Genomic DNA, 17,787 nt, shown 5'->3' on the forward strand with positions numbered 1-17,787 from the left:
GGTTGAGTGTTGGACTCTGGTTTTCAGCTCAGGTCATGATCTCAGGGTCCTGGGATCGAGCCCCACTTTGGGCTCCATGCTCAGTGTGGAGTCTGCTTGTCCCTCTCCCTCCCCCTCTCCTCCTTCCCCTCATGTTCTCTCTCTCTCATATAAATGGATAAAATATTAAAAAATAAAAAATAAAAGTCCTTCGGCAGGGCTCCTGGAGCAAGGGGCCATGGCTACTTCTTCTACTAACAAGGGAGGACACATTTTCAACTCTTTGCTAAAAGTCAAGATCCCTGGGCTCTAGGGTGGGCTCCTCCATCTGACGGCTATGAGACCGTTCACTAATGCCTCCCCAACTTATACTCCCAGCTGTGACCTCTGGCCTTTACTATCTAGAATGGTGGGCTTGAATGTCTGACAGGCCACTCAACCCTAGGAGGTTCACAGCAGAACCCTGGCTCTTCCCCAGCTCTAAATTGCTCCTTCCCTGGCCACACGCCCCTTCTCCCCATTTTCTGTGTCTCAGTAGCAGTCCCTCTGCCGTCCCAATGGCTGGCCCCAAACCACAGGACTTGATTCGGACCCCTCTTTCTCTCACGCTCTACATGCGACCCCTAAGCGAGCCCTCTCGGTTTTCGGAGAACATGCTAGACAGTTTACTCCGTGCATGTTCCCTGCGGCCTCTTGAAGCGAAGGCAGCGGCGTCCATCTGGCCACTCGTACCCCCATTTCATCTCTTCAGCTAAAGACAGCTTTGAAAATATCCATCTGTTCATGCAATGCTCCTTATTTAGTTGAAGATTCTTCCGAAGCTTCAGAGACACTCAGAATAAAATCCGAGTCCTCACCTTGGCTTCAACGCTCCTATGATCTGGGCCCTGCCTGTCCCTTGAATCCCAGCTCTTATCCTTTCTTATCCTGTATCTCTTGCAATCTGGGATGCCTTCAGGCAAGATCTGGAAAGCTAGGGATGTGGGTCTTTAATTAGGCTTGTGTTATGCAGAAGGCATTCCGGGCTCAGAGAGGGGTCCCAGAGACCTGGACAGTGTCTTGACGGACAGAAACGGTCCAGGCAGCAGGGCTGGGAGGGGAAGGGGACAGAGCCCAGGGAGGTGTGGCGGGGACTGAAGAAGCAGTGAATAGAGCCCATCTTGGCACCGAGACATCCACGCACAACCTCCTTGCCCGGTGTGCGGAGCGATCTCCGCTGCGAAGGTGCTGGGGTGCTCGGTGCCTCTGGACACACAAGCTCGGCCAGTGTTGGGCTCCACGGCAGGCAGGAGGCTGAGACCCCTCTCCAGGTTAGTCGGGGGGACTCCGCGGCGGTGGCGGCTTCTCATGCAGCCCCGGCTCTCACCGTGTGCCACTGCCCATCGTTGCACTTCTCTTTGCTTTTCAGCCTCAGCTTCTTCCCACCTGCCCCCAAGGCAAAGACGAGCCGTCCCTTGGAGAGATACAGTGCCATGTAGGAGTTCTGAGAGCCCCAGTAGAACACGAGGCCTCTGGGGGAAGCCGTCCGCACGTCCACAGCAAACCGTGACCTGTCGGGAAAAGAAAGCAACAGGCAAAGAAGGAAAATAGAGGGTTTTAGTGTTTTTAGTGTTTTTCTGAGTCCCTGAAGCCGGAAGAGAGGGTGAGGCGCAGACACCCCAACCCCCGTTATTCAAATGAATAAACTAAGGCATGTACTGATTCAATGACGTATCTCTTTGGGAATTTTTAAAAGCTATTAGAGTCCAGCTATTAAACGTTGTGCACATGATTTTCTTACACTATTGGGGAATAATGAGGAAGCTCTATGGCACACTTAGCTGCTGGTGTAAGTGCTGGCACATGGCACGAAAGAAGGTGCCTTACTGTTTAAAAAACATCTACATTTTAAAAAGTCATGGCAAAGTATATACATAACATAAAATTTGCCATTTTAACCTTTTTAAAGTGTATAGTAGGGTTAAGTACACGCACATTGTTGTGCATCCAGTCTCCAGAACTCTTCCCACTTTGCAAAACAGAAATTCTGTACGCATCAAACAACACCTCTGCATTCCCTGTCCCCCAGCCCGCCGTGTCCACCATTCTCCTTCCTGGCTCTCTGAATTTGATTACTCTAGGTCCCTCATGTAAGTGCAATTATATAGTATTCGCCTGTCCGTGACTAATGGCTTATTTCACTTAGCAGCCTGTATCTTTTTAACCCAATGAATATGCATTCTATTTTGTATACATGCAAGGAGAGGAAAGTTCTAAGGGGAAGTGTGTTGGGGGGGGCGCAAACGGAATAAAAAGGATTTGATTTAAGCATCAGGTAAGCATTTTCTTTCTGCAAGACATAGGCAGAGGCAGAAAAGTACAGATCTACCTTCTCCCACCCGCTTTTATGTTTCTTGGACCTTAATTAAGACCCCACTGACGATGGAACAGGAATTAAGCGAGCACCACGCAGTGAAAGAAGAAAATGAAAGTTAATACTCCTTTGCATGGTGGTTACATATCATATACACATCTGGCTAAACAAGATTTACTTTGCATGAGAATTTACATTCACTCCTTTACCCAGCCACCCGTGCATCCAACAAATATTTAAGGAGGCTGCAGCACGCATAAGCCTCTGTGGTGAGCCCTGGGAATGCAGCAATGGATGTTTCCCTCTCGAGCTGTTTCTGGTGCACAGGTGCACTGACGAGGGTGCCTAAAAGGACAGCGTGCAAAGGTGGTGGGGGACCCAGGTATCAGCAGGCTGTCATCATCCACTCCTTGGGTGACAGAGGCAGAACCTAGGTCTCTCCTGTTTAAAGCTGCATCCCCAGGGGGTGCCTCATACACAGCAGGCACTCGACAAATAGCTGAGTTGAATTAAGTAGTTAATTGAATAGCTGAATTAAATGGTAAATGGAAAACTTGGAGCAGAATCAGGAAATGAAAGAGAAAATGGCACTGTTACTTCTCTTTGCTTTTTAATATCGTGAGGCTGAGCAAACACTGAGAAAGTTGAATCTTTTAGATTAGGGAGTTTCCTTGAGGGTGATGTTCTTCAAAACGAAAGGGAAATCTATATATGTTAAATTAAACCAACCAGATGGTGACACCGCTCAATATTTCTCTTGGTGTAGCTATGTGCGGAGGCTTGGAGAATGAGGGTTAGCCAATTTAAGGAGGCTATTCGAACTTGCTACAGAATTAAAGTACTTCACGTATGTGGGCTTGCTTATCAGGCTTGACATTTGCTTTCCAGAGTTATTTCTTAAAGCAGCTTTCTTTCATAAAAGGCTAACTGACTAACACCCAAAAAAGATGCCAGTAGATTCAAATCCCAGCATATGATACAGCAGCTCAGACTCTTCATTGCTGGTGGATGGGAGAATAAGGCAGAGAGTGAAGTGGCATTTTTATACATTCACCAAAAAGATAAAATAGTGGTGCAGCATTTTAAAGGAGAGGCAACGAATTGCTAGAATATAAATTAGAATGAAAACAACGGAATAGCCCATATTCTGGACTTGCCTCATCCTGAAAATATACTCCGATGGCTACAATATTTGAGACTTCAATAATTTAAAAATTGTATCTACTAGTGATTGCTTTTTACCACTTCCCTGTTAAAATGTTCCTTTTCTCATTTATTATGTATATGTTAGTGCTGCAAGGGAAGGTGCTGGGGTTGAATCATCAGAAGAAGCCAGAGAACTCGCCACACTAAGTGTGCTCTGAGAGGAGATGCGAGACAGGAAGGGGCTTTGTGGGGTGAGGGGAGGGCAGCGCTGGTGGGGGAGCGCCAGAGCCCAGGCAGGAGGGCGGGGAGGCTGGGCAGCATCTACACAGAGACTTGGTCTTGACCAAGAGCACGGTGATGGGGAGTGGGCCTTCCTCTCAAGAGGTAGCCCCGGGAAGGGCAAATAACTGAGGGGGACCTCACTTCTCAGTCTCCCTTGGCAAATCAGGGATCCCCAGCCTTTCGGTGGCACAAATAGAGATGGGGGGCTGCTGGCATAGGGTTCTCCTTCTGAATGCCACCCTTCCCTTTTCCGGCCTTCACATCTGCCTGTGAATCGTGCACTTGGCTTATTGAGTGGGCCTCCCAGGGCCAGCTCCTTGCAAGCTACTGCATCCCTCCCTGCAGGGAAAGCATTATCAGCTCCATTTAACTGATGAGAAAACTGAGGTTCAAAGAGATGTAGCAACTTGTGAAAACATTGATGATGTCAAGTTCATGGAGAGAAAGCTGAGGCTTAGAAAAGTTGAACAACAGCCTGTGGTATCCATCGACTTGCTGCTCCAAACCCCCTTTGAGTGAACCGGCTGCAGGGACACCGTGGGTGGCAGCCCCCAGCCCCCATGCCCTCAGATCTGCAGTGGCATATGGGTGACTCCCAGCCAAGGACTGAGCTCAACAGCAAAACTAGAGCCAGGCCATTGATGCCCAACATTGGACTCTTCTAAGGGGTGACCTTTGCTTGCGGCAGCCCCATCGTTCACAGGTGCCGGGCCCCAGTCTCAGTGGAAGGCTCTTCCCACCAGCCCCTGCTGCCTCCACCTTTATCTCCCACAGGAACAACTCATCTCTTGCAACATCTAGTCCTATCTTCACGTCTGCATCCCAGAAGACCGATCTGGCAAATGGCCTGAGGTCAAACAGCCAGCAAGTGGCTGAGTGGGGATTGAAAGCTTGGTCTTAAAGCCAGGCCATTTCGACCCTGGGAAATTCTTCTGTACATAAATCATAAAGGAATTTTGGCACCTTGTTATTTATGTCTCCAAATCACATGAAAATGACAAGCCTTGTTTCCCTACTTTTTTTTCTGACATAATTAATATCTCTGTTCACTCCCTCCTCCCCAGAAAAGGGGCAACTTGTTAGCACAAGAAGTCCAAAAGTGCTCTCTAAAAATGATCTATCTGGCACTGAGTCTACTTACAAGAATTATTTTTCTCTGACTATAGAATGTAGAGAAGAAAGGTGATTTATCATAGAAATAAATAGCAGCTTTGAAAGGAAGTATCAGTCATATTTTTGGAACGCCGTCAATTCTACACCAGAGCGGAGCGGATTGTTTCAGCCTCTGAGCAGCGCACGCATGCTTTCCGGCAGCGGGGACGGAGAGCACTTGGGGCAGTCACGCGCCGTGTCCTGTGCAGGCCAGCACCTCTTTCCACAAAAGTGGTGTTGCCACTTCATTAGTGACAGGTGCGTGGTGTCCTGCCGGCCGGCCTGCTCTGGGATACGATTGTGGAGTCAGGTTCTGAGTCGGTGTGGGGGCAGGAATATTAAAAATACCTGGGTTTCACCAACTCCTGGGGAATCGTGAATAGCAAGTGGCTGGTGGGCCTGTCCCCAAACCTGAGGGCTCCCTGACTGGCCTGGGCCCAGGGAGGTGGTAGGCAAGACTGGGCCTCTCGCCACATGTCCATGCTCCGTGGGAAGGCCACCGGCGTGTCCTGCAACGGCTGCAAGGCAGAGAAGCACAAACTTAGGACAGCTCATTATCGGGGGAAAGAGTATAGAATACTTATCTTGCTAAGAGCCTTGCTCAGTTTTTACTTCGATCCTAGGAGATTAATTCAATAGAGATGAATTCATCCTTGGGGAGGATGCACCTTCTTCCCATCTGACACAAGTCTGGTCTCTTTCCTGACAGCTGCCGCACCTGGGCCAGTGGGTATCCAGAGCACCCCCCCCCAACACACACACCATGGAGCTGTGGAATAATCATAGTGCCTCTTGAGAGAGCCCGCACTGGGCCCACAGCCTGAGCCTGCACCGCCCAGTCCCCGGGCCATGCAGCCGCCAACCCGCCACCTCTCCTGGAGCCGTTCACTTGGGTTTCTGCAGCAGGGCAGTGCAAAAACAGAGAGCAGGAACCAGAAGGGGTGTGTACGGCAGGGCGGGTGTGTGTGTGTGTTGGTGGGGGACCCCAGCCTGTCTCAACTTTAATTAGAATTGAGCCACACACAGAAGTGTGTCCTGAGCTTAGACAATGTGTTGAACTTTTGAACAGAACAAAGTTTTAATGCTGAAAAACAACTGTAATAAATATAAAGTAGGACTAGAAAAAATGTTGTTAGAAACTGAGACTCTCCAGCCATTCCTCCCTTTTTCTCGGCTAGGAAGAACCCAGATTTTGATCCTGCGTCCACGACTCCCACAAGACCAGAGCTCAGCTGGGATCTCTATTTGTCAAAGGGAAGAGTGGGGATTCGCGATTTGCTGTGCCAGGGATTGGATGAGAGAGGAAGATGTGACCTCCCTCTTGGCCAATGAGACTGGAGGGGACGTAGGGGGCGGGGCCTCTGAGAAATAATATCTTTACTAATAAAGTCAAGCTGATCCGTGGCTCTAGTGCTGGGCATCGTCCCCTGAGTATATGAAGCTCCGAACTACGCAGGGTGGAGCTGAGGTGAGCTGAGACCGGCCAGGCCTTAAGCCTACCTGTCCTCAAGCTGTCCGTTATGTGACTTTATAGATCCTCTTATTGTTTAAGTCATTTTACACTTGGAGCTAATAACTAAAGGCTCCCCAACAAATTCAAATTCCTTCAAGATCAGGTTTTCCTCCCAGACCCAATTCCTGGACAGGGTGCTCAGAATGGAAACCCGATACCAGTTATTTAAAACGTTCTGTGCTTACACATTGCTGAGTGGAGATGAGCAATCATGCCCACCAGAAAGTTAGATGAATTGCTTAAAACCACTTCAAATCCAGCCAAACCTGGATGCTGGTGGAGCTTCCTGCCTGGGGCTCACAAGAGTGGGGCCTCACTCCCTCCCTGAAAGATTCTTCTTTGTGTATCAAGAGCAGTAACATCAAGATGAGCAGATTTCATAAATAACTTTTGTCACCAACTCTTCCTTCTCATAATGGCTCCCACGTCTTCTGGGGCATCCAGGCCCTACATCCTGGCCATGGTGGACACCCACCTCCCTTGCCTCTTCCCCGAGTTTAGCTTCTGTGTCCTCCTTTGTCTCTGTGACACAATTGCCACTCCTTCCTTTTCAGTCCTAGTCCCTCTGCCCTGAAAGTCAGGCTCCTGACTCTCTTGTCTGGACTTTGTAGTACTTTGCCAGTTGGACTCCTTGTCTCTAGAACTTTCCCTCACCAAACCATCCCACAGGCTCCTGCCAGTTTATTTAAACATGGCTTAAAGCAGGCCTTTCAATGGCTTCATGCTGACTATAGAAAAATGTCAAAATTATGTCAGGCCATCCTATGCCTGATGAGGCTCAAATGTGGAATTCTGAGTTGACCTTGTCACTCTCCTTTCTCCACCCAATTTCCCCTGTTCACCAAGCTTTCCAAGCCTATAGAAGCCACAGGATGTAGTCTGAAGAGAACATCTGAGATCTACAGCCCTAAGTTTGAATTCTGAGTCTACCATTTACTGACTGGGTGCTCTTAGGCAAGTTGTTGTTTTTGTTTTTGTTTTTTTTAAGCCTCTCTGAGACTCAGTTCCCTACCTATAGAGTTGGTAGTTTATTCTGCTCTCCGAGGGGTGTGGTGAAAACTGAGAGAGCCTGCAAACTACTGAAGATGAGAGAGAATGCATGGAAAGGGTCTTGTACCTGAGCTGCACCCACATCCCGCCTCTGGGCTTTGGGCTTCTGCTCACGCAGCAGCGACACTCACTTGTCTAAATCCAACCCATCCTCCAGGCCCAGCTCCTGTGTCACCTCCTGATCTCTGGGGCAGGCAAACTCCTGCCACCCCAGGCCTGTTGCATGTTCTGTGCCTTTCACTTAGGTTATGAGGGTATATAATGATCACAGCTGATGCTTACCATGTGCCAGGCACTTGGCTACATGTCTTGTGTTTAGTACCTCATTTAACTCTCACAACACCACTACAAGATATTACTTTATATATCCTCATTATGTTGCAGGAAATAGACCCACAGAGAGGTTATATAATCACTCAAGGTCACACACCTAGTAAGCCTGATGCAAACCCAGTAAGTCTGACCCCAAAGTCTAGTCCTTCACCACTAAGTTTTGTGGCTTGTTTGCTTTCTTTCTGGCAGTGAGCTTTTGGAGGCAGAATCAATGTCTTATTCCACATAATCTGGCGGCTTGCACGGAACAGGGGTACAATTAAATACAGTGTGTTCATGGCGGCTCCCACATGGATAACTCCAGCCCCCGCGCCCGCCATCCACTGAGGCCCACTCAGCGACATCTGACAGGCCCCCCACCAGCTTTCTCCCTGTAGATGTCCTGCGGGCACCTGTCACTCAATATAAAACACGCTCCATTCAGTCTCTTCCTCTAAATACTTGTCCTTCTCCTATCTCCATGAACGGCACCTCCATCCATCCAATAACCTGGACTAGATGCTTCGGAATTGTATTAACTCCTGCCTCTCCCTTACCACCCACATTCAATTATTATCTGGGTCCTGTACATTCTGTCTTCTAAATAGCTTTGAATCCATTTCCTTCTCTCCATCTCTACCATCGCTGTGTTAATTTAGTCTCTCCGTAACTTTCAGCCTTCTGATGAAAAAAGTGATTTCATGTGATTTCATTCCTGAAGGAGCCGTCCTAAAGATGTTCTTCTCATAACAGTAAAATGACTCCCCTCTATGAACTATTTTTCTTCTTAATAGCGTAGAACATTTCTGATTATGTGCTCTCTATTCAACTCCTCCAAATCACTGTGCCGCAGGGAAAATATTGGCAGGCAAGTGGCATGGGGTTGACGGTGAGCGAAAAGTGTGCTGAACAGAAGCGCGCTGCTTTTAAGAGGGCACAGGCTGTGGGAGGAGGCTGTCTGGTTTTGAATTCCAACTCCACCTTCTAGCTGTGGGAGCTTGGGCAAACTGCTGACCTTTCTACACTGCAGCATCTTGTTCTGTAACACGTGGCTGCTCATATACTCGCTTGCTATTATGACTTTAGTATGATGATACGAAAGTACAGAAGGATAGTACTACTACTTCCTTCACAAGGTTACTTGTCGATTTAGTAAGAAAAGCCACTTAAAGAGCTTAGCGCAATAGCCAGCACATAGGAGGTGCTCAGCCTTATCCATTAATCGTTTTAATTGTAACCTCCAGACATGGGGAGGTCAGACTGTTGACCTCGGGCACAGCGAGGAATTCCTTAAGTCCTAACCCTGTGTCCAATTCATTATGATGCTTCTGCTCCTTCAAACCAGAAACTGTTCTTCCTTTCAGCCTCTCTTAGTGCTGCACATTAGGATCCCCTGGAAGCTTTATCAACTCCTGCCGCTTGGACCCACCTCAAGAGCATCTGACCTAATTGGGTGGGATGCAACCTGAGCATTAGGCTTTTAAAAGCTCCCCAGCTGTTTCTAATGTGCAGTCAAGGTCAAACCGCACTGGTCTTGGCAAGGCCTGGGTGCGCGCATGCGTGCTGTCGTAAGAGGCAGGGTTGGGGGGTGTCTGTGGGCAGGGGAAGGGGCATGACTCCTGTATTCTAGAGAAACTCATTGTGCCTGTTGGAGACACAACAGAAGTGTCAAAAGAGCAAGACATCATCTATAGGACTTGAGAAACCTAGGTTTTAATTTGTTCTGTCTCAAAAATTGCCAAATTTTCACCAAGATACAAAGTAAAAGAGAGGAAACATTTTTTACACTTTGGTATAATCCAACTGTTGCTGACCCATCAATCCCACTTCCTGGAGGCACCGACCACCAAGGGATCAGGCGATCTACACCCCTCCCTCCACTCCCACCCGTTCCCCAACATCTCATATGAGGTAGGATTCGCTTCTGAGAATCCCCAAGGGAGAAGCAAAAGCCAGTGTTGGGTACACTTACCTGGTTGATATTCAAAGTGTGGGATTTGTTAAACCTCGTAGAACCTCTGAGCAACAGGAGGAAAGGTGGTGGGTTTAAACTGCAGCCTCCCAGGGACACATCTCTCTTGAAAGTTTTATTGGCCAAGTCCAGGACCGCAGGGTTCCCTGATTGCCTGGAATGAGGGCGAAGAGGCAAACCACTGTCCAACTCTGAAATCTCAAGGAAGATGCACCGGCAGAGAGAGCTTGCTTCAAAACTACGCATTCTTACTGTCAGGCTTTAGGTGCACTTTCATCTCCTACCCGCGCATTATATCTAGAGGAGACACCAGGCTCAGAGAGGAGGATGGGCTGTGACCCATTTCTGCATTCCCTGTAATACCCAGCACCATGCCTTGCCGGCAGGAAGGCTCACAAATTTCATTGACTTGAATGGTTAGGGCTGGGGCAAAGCCAGAGTATGATAGTGCTTTCTTTGGAACAGGTGTCATTTAGAAATGTGAAAATGAACTATGCAGAGAGGAGAAAAGTGGGCACCGATGACCTAGAATGATGGTGAACATCAGGAAACCTTAGAGGTGAGTTTGCAGAAAGGTTGATCTTGCTGCATTTGAGCAGGAGAGTCTCACAGATAAATCTGCTTATCTTATGATTGTTGTCTGAGCCTTGATGGACAGCAGGAGCCCCCAAGCTCCCCACAGGTTGCCGAGGTTCCTGACCAGTCCTGGGCCCTCCTTCTGCCCTGGGGAGGGTTTTGGCTTTTATCTAAAAAGCGATCATTTTGAATCATGGGGCGCCTGGGTGGCTCAGTCGTTAAGCGTCTGCCTTCGGCTCAGGTCATGATCCCAGGGTCCTGGGATCGAGCCCCACATCTGGCTCCCTGCTCTGCGGGAAGCCTGCTTCTCCCTCTCCCTCTCCCCCTGCTTGTGTTCCTTCTCTCACTATCTCTCTCTGTCAAATAAATAAATAAAATCTTTAAAAAAAAATAAAAAAATAAAAAGCGATCATTTTGAATCAAAAGAAAAGAACATCTAAACATTTGCGTGCAAGGACCAGGCTCCTCTCTCTATGAAAAGTCACGCTCGGGTTCGACATGGTAGCGATTTGGCTTCCCAGCAGTGCTGGCCCATGCAAGTCCCCAGCCCCCCAAAACAGGGGAGCACTGATGAAATCAAATTGCATGACCTTGATTAAAATGAAGTAAAATTTCAGTATGGAAAATCTTCAGGGCCATAATCTGAAAGTTAACTTTCACTAGACCTTTCCCAAGGTTCTGTGCCAAAGCTGTTCCTACAAAGGGAGGCTGGGCCCAGGTGAGGTGTTCGTGGGAGGTGGTTTCTTTCTAGTGTGTGTATCTTGTCTAAGAAGGCGTTTGAAAGTTGGCGGAATGAGAGCCTCAGGCTGCACGTGGTGACAAATCCAACTCCACTACTAGAGCAAGGGGATGCCCTCCCGGAGGCAGGCCACGCTCATCAGCCGCACACCCGCAACAAGGCACGCACCTCCGGATGAAAACGTTGCTGATGCAACCCTCGAAGTGACTCCCGCCCAGATACAGGGGATGCTGGGAACCTGACAAGTCCTGTAGCCTTTGGTTACTTTTCAGAGTTTGGTCATCAATGAGAAGCCGGAGTCTGGACGAAGAGGAAGGCAAAACAAGAGTGAGAATGGCGGGGAAGAAAAGTTTCTCACCACGTGGCCCACTGAGGCTCTTCGATTCGGACTCCATATCTTTAACCTAAAGTAACTTGTTAAACTAGATTTATTTTTAAAGAGCATTTAATTTTTAAAAAAATTTTTTCATGTATTTCTTTTTTATTGTATTTTTATTAAAGCAGTCTATACATACAGAAAGTGCACATATCCTGTGTGCTCAGTGAATTTTTTGCAGCGTGAATACACCAACGACAGGAGCACCCAGCCACAGAAGCAGAACCGACCAGCACCCAGGAACCCTGCCTTGTGCCCGCTTTTCCCCGTCTGAGGGTATAACCCCCGAGTCCTGATTTCTGATAAAAGAAATTAATTTTGCCTGTTTTTGAATTTTATATAAATGAAATCATAGAAGATGAATTCTTCTATGTGCGACCTCTTTCACTCAGCAGGACGCTGCGAGGTTCATCCACGGCATTCTATACAGTTGTAGATCTTCTGTGCTCATTACTCCGGTTTCATTCCCACATTTTGAATAGACCACAGTTGGTTTATCCACCCACCTTTTGGCTGATTGATTTTATTATTATTTTTTTTAATGAGGACATTGATACAGAACCAGGAAGAAGGCTAAGACTTACTAGTAAAATAGTGTTAGCATCAAGGACACATACTTCACAAAAAAGATATTAGAAAATTCCATTAAGCTAAATAAAAGTCTTAGAGCTCTGGCGAAAGTGCCATCGTACTCACCCAGAGTTGTCACTTATTACAGATACATAATGCAGTGAACCATCCGTGTACGTCTGCGGAGATCTAAAAATCGGGCTGTTGCTATCCCTGGTGTTCAGTTCAATGTGACCATCTTCCAGGGAGACCTGCAGGTTCCGTGTCTGAAACCACCACAGAACATACCCATCAATGTCATTAACTTCCACTGAAAGATTATGACGGTGTCGATACTGAAGTTATGATCAACACTACGGATAAGACAGTCAGGATGTTTTGGCCCAAATGTTTTGACTTCACTATTTCAATCTAAAGATTATTTTTGAATATTCTGACTCTGTGTTTATGAATATAAAAGTGTTATGCAAAGTATTTCAACACTGTTGAATCTGTCAAAAGCATCTTATGGACCTACGTCCGTAAACCATTTTTTTTTTTAAAGATTTTATTTATTTGACAGAGAGAGAGAGAGAGAGCACAAGCAGGAGGAAGGGCAGAGAGAGAGGGAGAAGCAGACTCCCCGCTGAGCAGGGAGCCCCATGTAGGGCTTGATCCCAGGACCCTGAGATCATGACCTGAGCTGAAGGCAGATGCCTAACTGACTGAGCCACGCAGGCACCCCCCCTTTTTTTTCTTTTTTTTTTCCATAAACCAATTTAACTTCTCCATCAATGATACAAAACAGTTAAGCCAATCTGTTGAAGTTATTTTCATCAGGATCAATTCTTTTCTGAATCAATTTTGTGATGAAGACTTGATTCATCCATTTTTTAAAATATATGATTATAGCAATGATATCTTCTCTTTAGTCATTATGAATTTTTTATTTTCTGGTCATAATTCCTAGGAAGTTCAATTTTCTGATGTCAAACTCTGCAGATCTAAATTTTGGCACGATGATTCGATTCTGTTAATTCTTAATAAAAAAAATATGTGTAGTTTTTGCAGTTGTCATTTTAATTCTGTTGATTTTTTTTTCTACCAAGTACAATTTTTGCAATTTTCAACAAGATGTGATCATTCAGTGAGCTTTTAGTCTAAAACAATTTTTATATGGCCGCTTGGATGGCTCAGTCGGTTAAGTAGCTGACTCTTGATTTCGGCTCAGGTCACGATCTCAGGGTCCTGGGATCGAGCCCCACATTGGGCTCTGCACTCAGCGGGGAGTCTGCTTGCGGATTCTCTCTCTTCTTCTCCCTCTGCTCCTCCCCCACTCATGCTCCCTCTCTCTCAAATAAATAAATCTTTAAAAAAACTAAATAAAACTATTTTTACAATGTGCGATTGTAGCCACTATCAGTTTAATTTGGTTTTTTTCAGTTGGCAATATTCATTATGAGTTGGGTAAAGGAATGCCAATTTATATGTATGACTTAGCTAACCCATTATGAAGTTGAGGGCAGTGTTCCTGGGGTATTTCTAGGATCCCTCCATTGTCTAGGAGTGATCCCCTCTTTTGCTCAGTCAACTCTTCTGCCAGTTTTTAACCATTTTGTATATTGTGTACTCTGTGCTCCTACCCTTGGCAGGGGAAACAAGCACTGGGTGTCAAAAGAACTAGGTCGAAACATCCTACTTTGATAGAAAAGGCACTCTTGCAGTCAAAATGCTGACACATGTTCCTTCAGGGGGTAGTTTAAAAAAAAAAAAAAGATCTCTAAAGGCTGATGAGCAAATATATATCAAGAGAGACAAGGCCTTCTAATATGACATCGCCACAGAGTCGGCTACTCTTCTTTCTTTCGACAAATACTAAATGTCTGTTGTGCTGGCAATCCTAAAGAAACACATCCAAGAATGTCAGTATTCTACTTCTACTTCTGTGTTAAAATCCCCCTCATTCCACAAGGGGATTTCTAAATATTAGTTGACCTCTATACCTACATGACCACACAAACGAAATCCTATGAAGCTATAAAGCGTACCTTGTCGCTCCGTTGTACATGAACAAAGAGCCAAGGACCCTATTTTCTCTCATTCCCCAGATGTAAATATTGTCCAACCAGCTACTGCTGCAAAAAAGGAATCTGAAGAGCTATCTTTTGTGGACTCAAAAAGGAATAGTGGGGACACATTTGGATTTTTTTCTTGGATCTAAAACTTTAGGTTACATTATTACTTATAACAGTTATAATTCACCTTTACTCGTGAAATAAACCTAAGAAGAATGAAAATGAGTCCATGAATACATATGAATTCAACTCTGTAAAGTCTAATGTACTTTCTTAGCCTTATTTCTTTTAGGACTTGCCCCAGGATGAAGAGTAACCTCCATGGTTGAAATATGCAATGTCATTTACCGTGTGATAATGGATAAAATGCCCAACTAGTTTACCATCAAAATCTCTCTACTGTTTTTGACATCAAACTTTGAGTCAGGTTTAAGTCTTATTCAGTATTCATGCAATATTTCATACCTGTGCCTGGAGATTAAACAACATGCCACCCGGTTGAAAGGTCTGAAACCCAAAGGAGGCCTGGAATTCGTTGGGCAAAGGGAGGTCCAAATTGTTGAACCTCAATTGTCCACCCCTGGAGAATGAGGCAGATCGCACGAGCTGAAATGCAAATGTGGAATAAATTACTGGCATTGGAATGATTTGATGGCTGAAATCCAGGATCTTATCCTGTATTGCTTCACCTGAGCTGATTAATGTGGTTTCTGTTGCCTCAGGAAGAAACAGTTTCCTTTTCTGCATGAGTTGTGTGTAGAGTTGGTATTTCTTTTTTCTTACAAATGTAATATGCAAATGTGAAGGGGTTGTGTGTCTTGCAAATATGTGGGAAGTAGAAATGAACCAGTTCGCACACATATGTGGGAAGTAGAAATGAACCGGTTTGCCATAATACTGTGTGCTACCAGAAAAACTCTAGCGCTGGTCTATAAATGACTACAAGATGGGTTGGCCGGGGAGCAGCACTGCTCTGGAAGGTTTTGAATTCTTACCTTCCAGTCTTCTGAGCATTTTTTTGTGACTCCCACAGTGTCATTCAACCTAACAACACCGCTGGTTTTCTTCAGATTTTTCATGCAGCCTCGGAAACCAGGTGTAGAAATGTTAAACCTGATTTGGGGTACAAAAAAGGAAGAGATGTACCAGACCCGGTTTGTCTGAGAACTGGAGCTGAAACTCTGCACTGTCTGGTACTTCTCACCCATAAACGAGTATGTATTTTATGGGTATCTGTTCTCATGGGATTTCTATAACTCTACTTATTTTGTGAAGCTGAGAAAATCGACTTCCTTTCTCTGTGATTCAGCATTCTCAGCTTTAAAAATGAACGTAATAGTGTTGACAGAAGAATGGCCAGTGTCCTCAAAAAGTACAGTGACAGAAAATGTACGATATCTAATACTATAAATATTATATCAATACATATTAATAAGTACATTATTTAGTAGAGCCAAGAATGCCCTAAAAAACACTTTGCTTTTTCTCCTGTCCACTTTTAAGTTAGTTACTGTTAACTCAGTAGAAACAATCGGTTGCATTCTGGTTCTAGTCAGCGATGGAAAATGTGGCTTGGTATTTAACCAATGCCAGGCTGGAACAATGGAAAGCATTGTGAGGATTAAACAAGTTAATGCACAGGAATTGCTCGGTACCATGTGTGGCCTGCAATTGTGACCGCTCAGGAGCTGCTTCTTTCTTTTTTTTTTTTAAGATTTTATTTATTTATTTGACAGAGAGACACAGCGAGAGAGGGAACACAAGCAGGGGGAGTGGGAGAGGGAGAAGCAGGCTTCCCACGGAGCAGGGAGCCCGATATGGGACTCGATCCCAGGACCCTGGGATCATGACCTGAGCCGAAGGCAGACGCTTAACGACTGAGCCACCCAAGTGCCCCCCAGGAGCTGTTTCTGAGAGCTGAGGGCTCTGCACCCACATTGCCTGGGTTCAAGCCCTATCCCTGCTGCTTGAGCAGGCGATGTAACTATTCTGTGACTCTGTTTCCTCCTTTCTACAATGGGAATGTGTTAATCTGTTTCATGGGGTTGTTACGAATTTAAACGAGTTAGTAGTATGTGTGACACACTCACATGGTGCCTGGTACAGAGTGAGGACTCCATGTGAGATGGTGGGGTTAGTAACTCTCCCATTATGAGGAGAGTCCTGATAATGAGAGCAATTTCTTTCTACAGCAGTTCTGCCTTTGTGGCTACCTTGGCATTCCGCCCCCTACCCTCTTCTTCTTTTTTTTTTTTTTGGCATTTCTCCTTTGATTTGACTTTTGGGTCTGTCTGGAGCTGACTTCCCATAAAACATTAACACAGATGAACTGCCTGGAGTCCAGGCAAATATTTGTGTTTCTTAAACAAGTGAAGTACGACGGAAAACACAAAGCTGATTTCCTTATAAATCCCTAAGGCGGCTCACCTTTCTAAATGGAAAGGTATCTGCATTCATTTTTATTCAAATCATTATAAATAGTTGAGCTACAGGTAATGCGCACGAAATTAAATTTCATTAGAAGGAAAAGGAAGAAATGAATCCTCACTGGCACAGCAGCTTGAGCTTAATTATTTTATAAAGATGGCTTTTTGCCTCAGAAAAGAACGAAAGTTCATATTAATTCCTGGCACTTGTCTGTTTACACATATTTTAAAAATCCATTCTCTCTTGGGTTTCCCCGTGGTTCGGACCCCTCGCCATCCCCTGATGTCCTTCTTTCCAGATAGTCTGGGTCGAAGTTAGAAGAAAAGCAGAGGGGGGAGGAAAGGCAGCAGGCAGAGAGAGATGGAGCCCTATGCTGTGTAAGGCACTGTTATTCCAGCCTCACCATGACCTTCTGAGGGAGGTATTTTGCTCTCTAACGTTCACCGAGCTCTTACCGCGTGCCTGGTGCCTCGCCAACTCCTCGACTCACTTTGAATCCTCACACAGCCCTGAGAGATGGGTAGCTACTCTGACCCCGTCCCAGAGGTCGCACGAGGAGGCGTGGGGGTGGTTAAGCAACTGGTCTAAGGTCATGTGGCAAGGAAGTGGCAGCTCTGGGATCTGAGTGGTCAGTGTGTCCCACGAACTAGTGTGACTCAAAGTCCCTGCTCTTGACACTTACACAGTCTGTGTGCCCACAGCGCTCAGAAGAATTAGGACCCTTTCCTACAGAAGAACAGTCATCTCCAGCAGAGATGTTAAGATGGAAGATTTATTTCCACTCTTCTCTGGGGTGTTCTGGTTACTCTGGCTCATCGGAGGGCCTAGACTTCCACATTTGCTCCAGGATGCAAGGGCTGAACACACTTGCTGGAGGAATGGGATCGTGTAGGGGTGCAGGCTGCCGCATGGCAGGGTTAGCACACTGGGGTGTGTATGCGCACTGGGGGCCGGGCCATTCACAGAGGCCCAACTGGTCCAAGCCTGTGGTAGGCAGATTTCAGAGCCCTAGGAGCCAAAGGTAATCCTAAACTGTGTAAATGTCCAATAGACCCCTGACTGATTTTTACTTTTTGAATTATTTTCATCTTAATGGTTTATTGTTACACTGACACAATGGGGTAGGTTCTCAGCAAAGGTGTCCTGTTGGCTTGAGAGCCCCTGGCATTATCGGGGTGATTTTCTCTTCTTATGGGAAGCAGATAGGATTAACAGCTTGTGATTTCTGACTGGAATCCTGAAAAAGTCATTCCCAGAGCTGGGCCCCCATTCCTAGAAGACACACT

The 17,787-nt window shown here is 46.1% G+C and overlaps 1 protein-coding gene across 2 annotated transcripts in view; it reads right to left on the reverse strand.

Moving 5' to 3' along the window:
- The window catches only part of LAMA3 (laminin subunit alpha 3), a 256,665-nt gene that overhangs the window by 10,222 nt on the left and 228,656 nt on the right, over positions 1 to 17,787 (reverse strand). For both annotated transcript variants that reach the window (XM_078060502.1, XM_036098118.2), the window contains 7 exons: positions 15,070 to 15,187; positions 14,540 to 14,680; positions 12,147 to 12,286; positions 11,243 to 11,374; positions 9,760 to 9,913; positions 5,261 to 5,430; positions 1,346 to 1,529 (listed from right to left, as the gene is read on the reverse strand). In XM_078060502.1, the coding sequence (XP_077916628.1) occupies positions 1,346 to 1,529; positions 5,261 to 5,430; positions 9,760 to 9,913; positions 11,243 to 11,374; positions 12,147 to 12,286; positions 14,540 to 14,680; positions 15,070 to 15,187 (1,039 nt within the window). The remainder of the gene's footprint in view (positions 1 to 1,345; positions 1,530 to 5,260; positions 5,431 to 9,759; positions 9,914 to 11,242; positions 11,375 to 12,146; positions 12,287 to 14,539; positions 14,681 to 15,069; positions 15,188 to 17,787) is intronic.

This window comes from Halichoerus grypus, chromosome 13, assembly GCF_964656455.1.
Source record: "Halichoerus grypus chromosome 13, mHalGry1.hap1.1, whole genome shotgun sequence".
Taxonomy (NCBI): Eukaryota; Metazoa; Chordata; class Mammalia; order Carnivora; family Phocidae; genus Halichoerus; species Halichoerus grypus.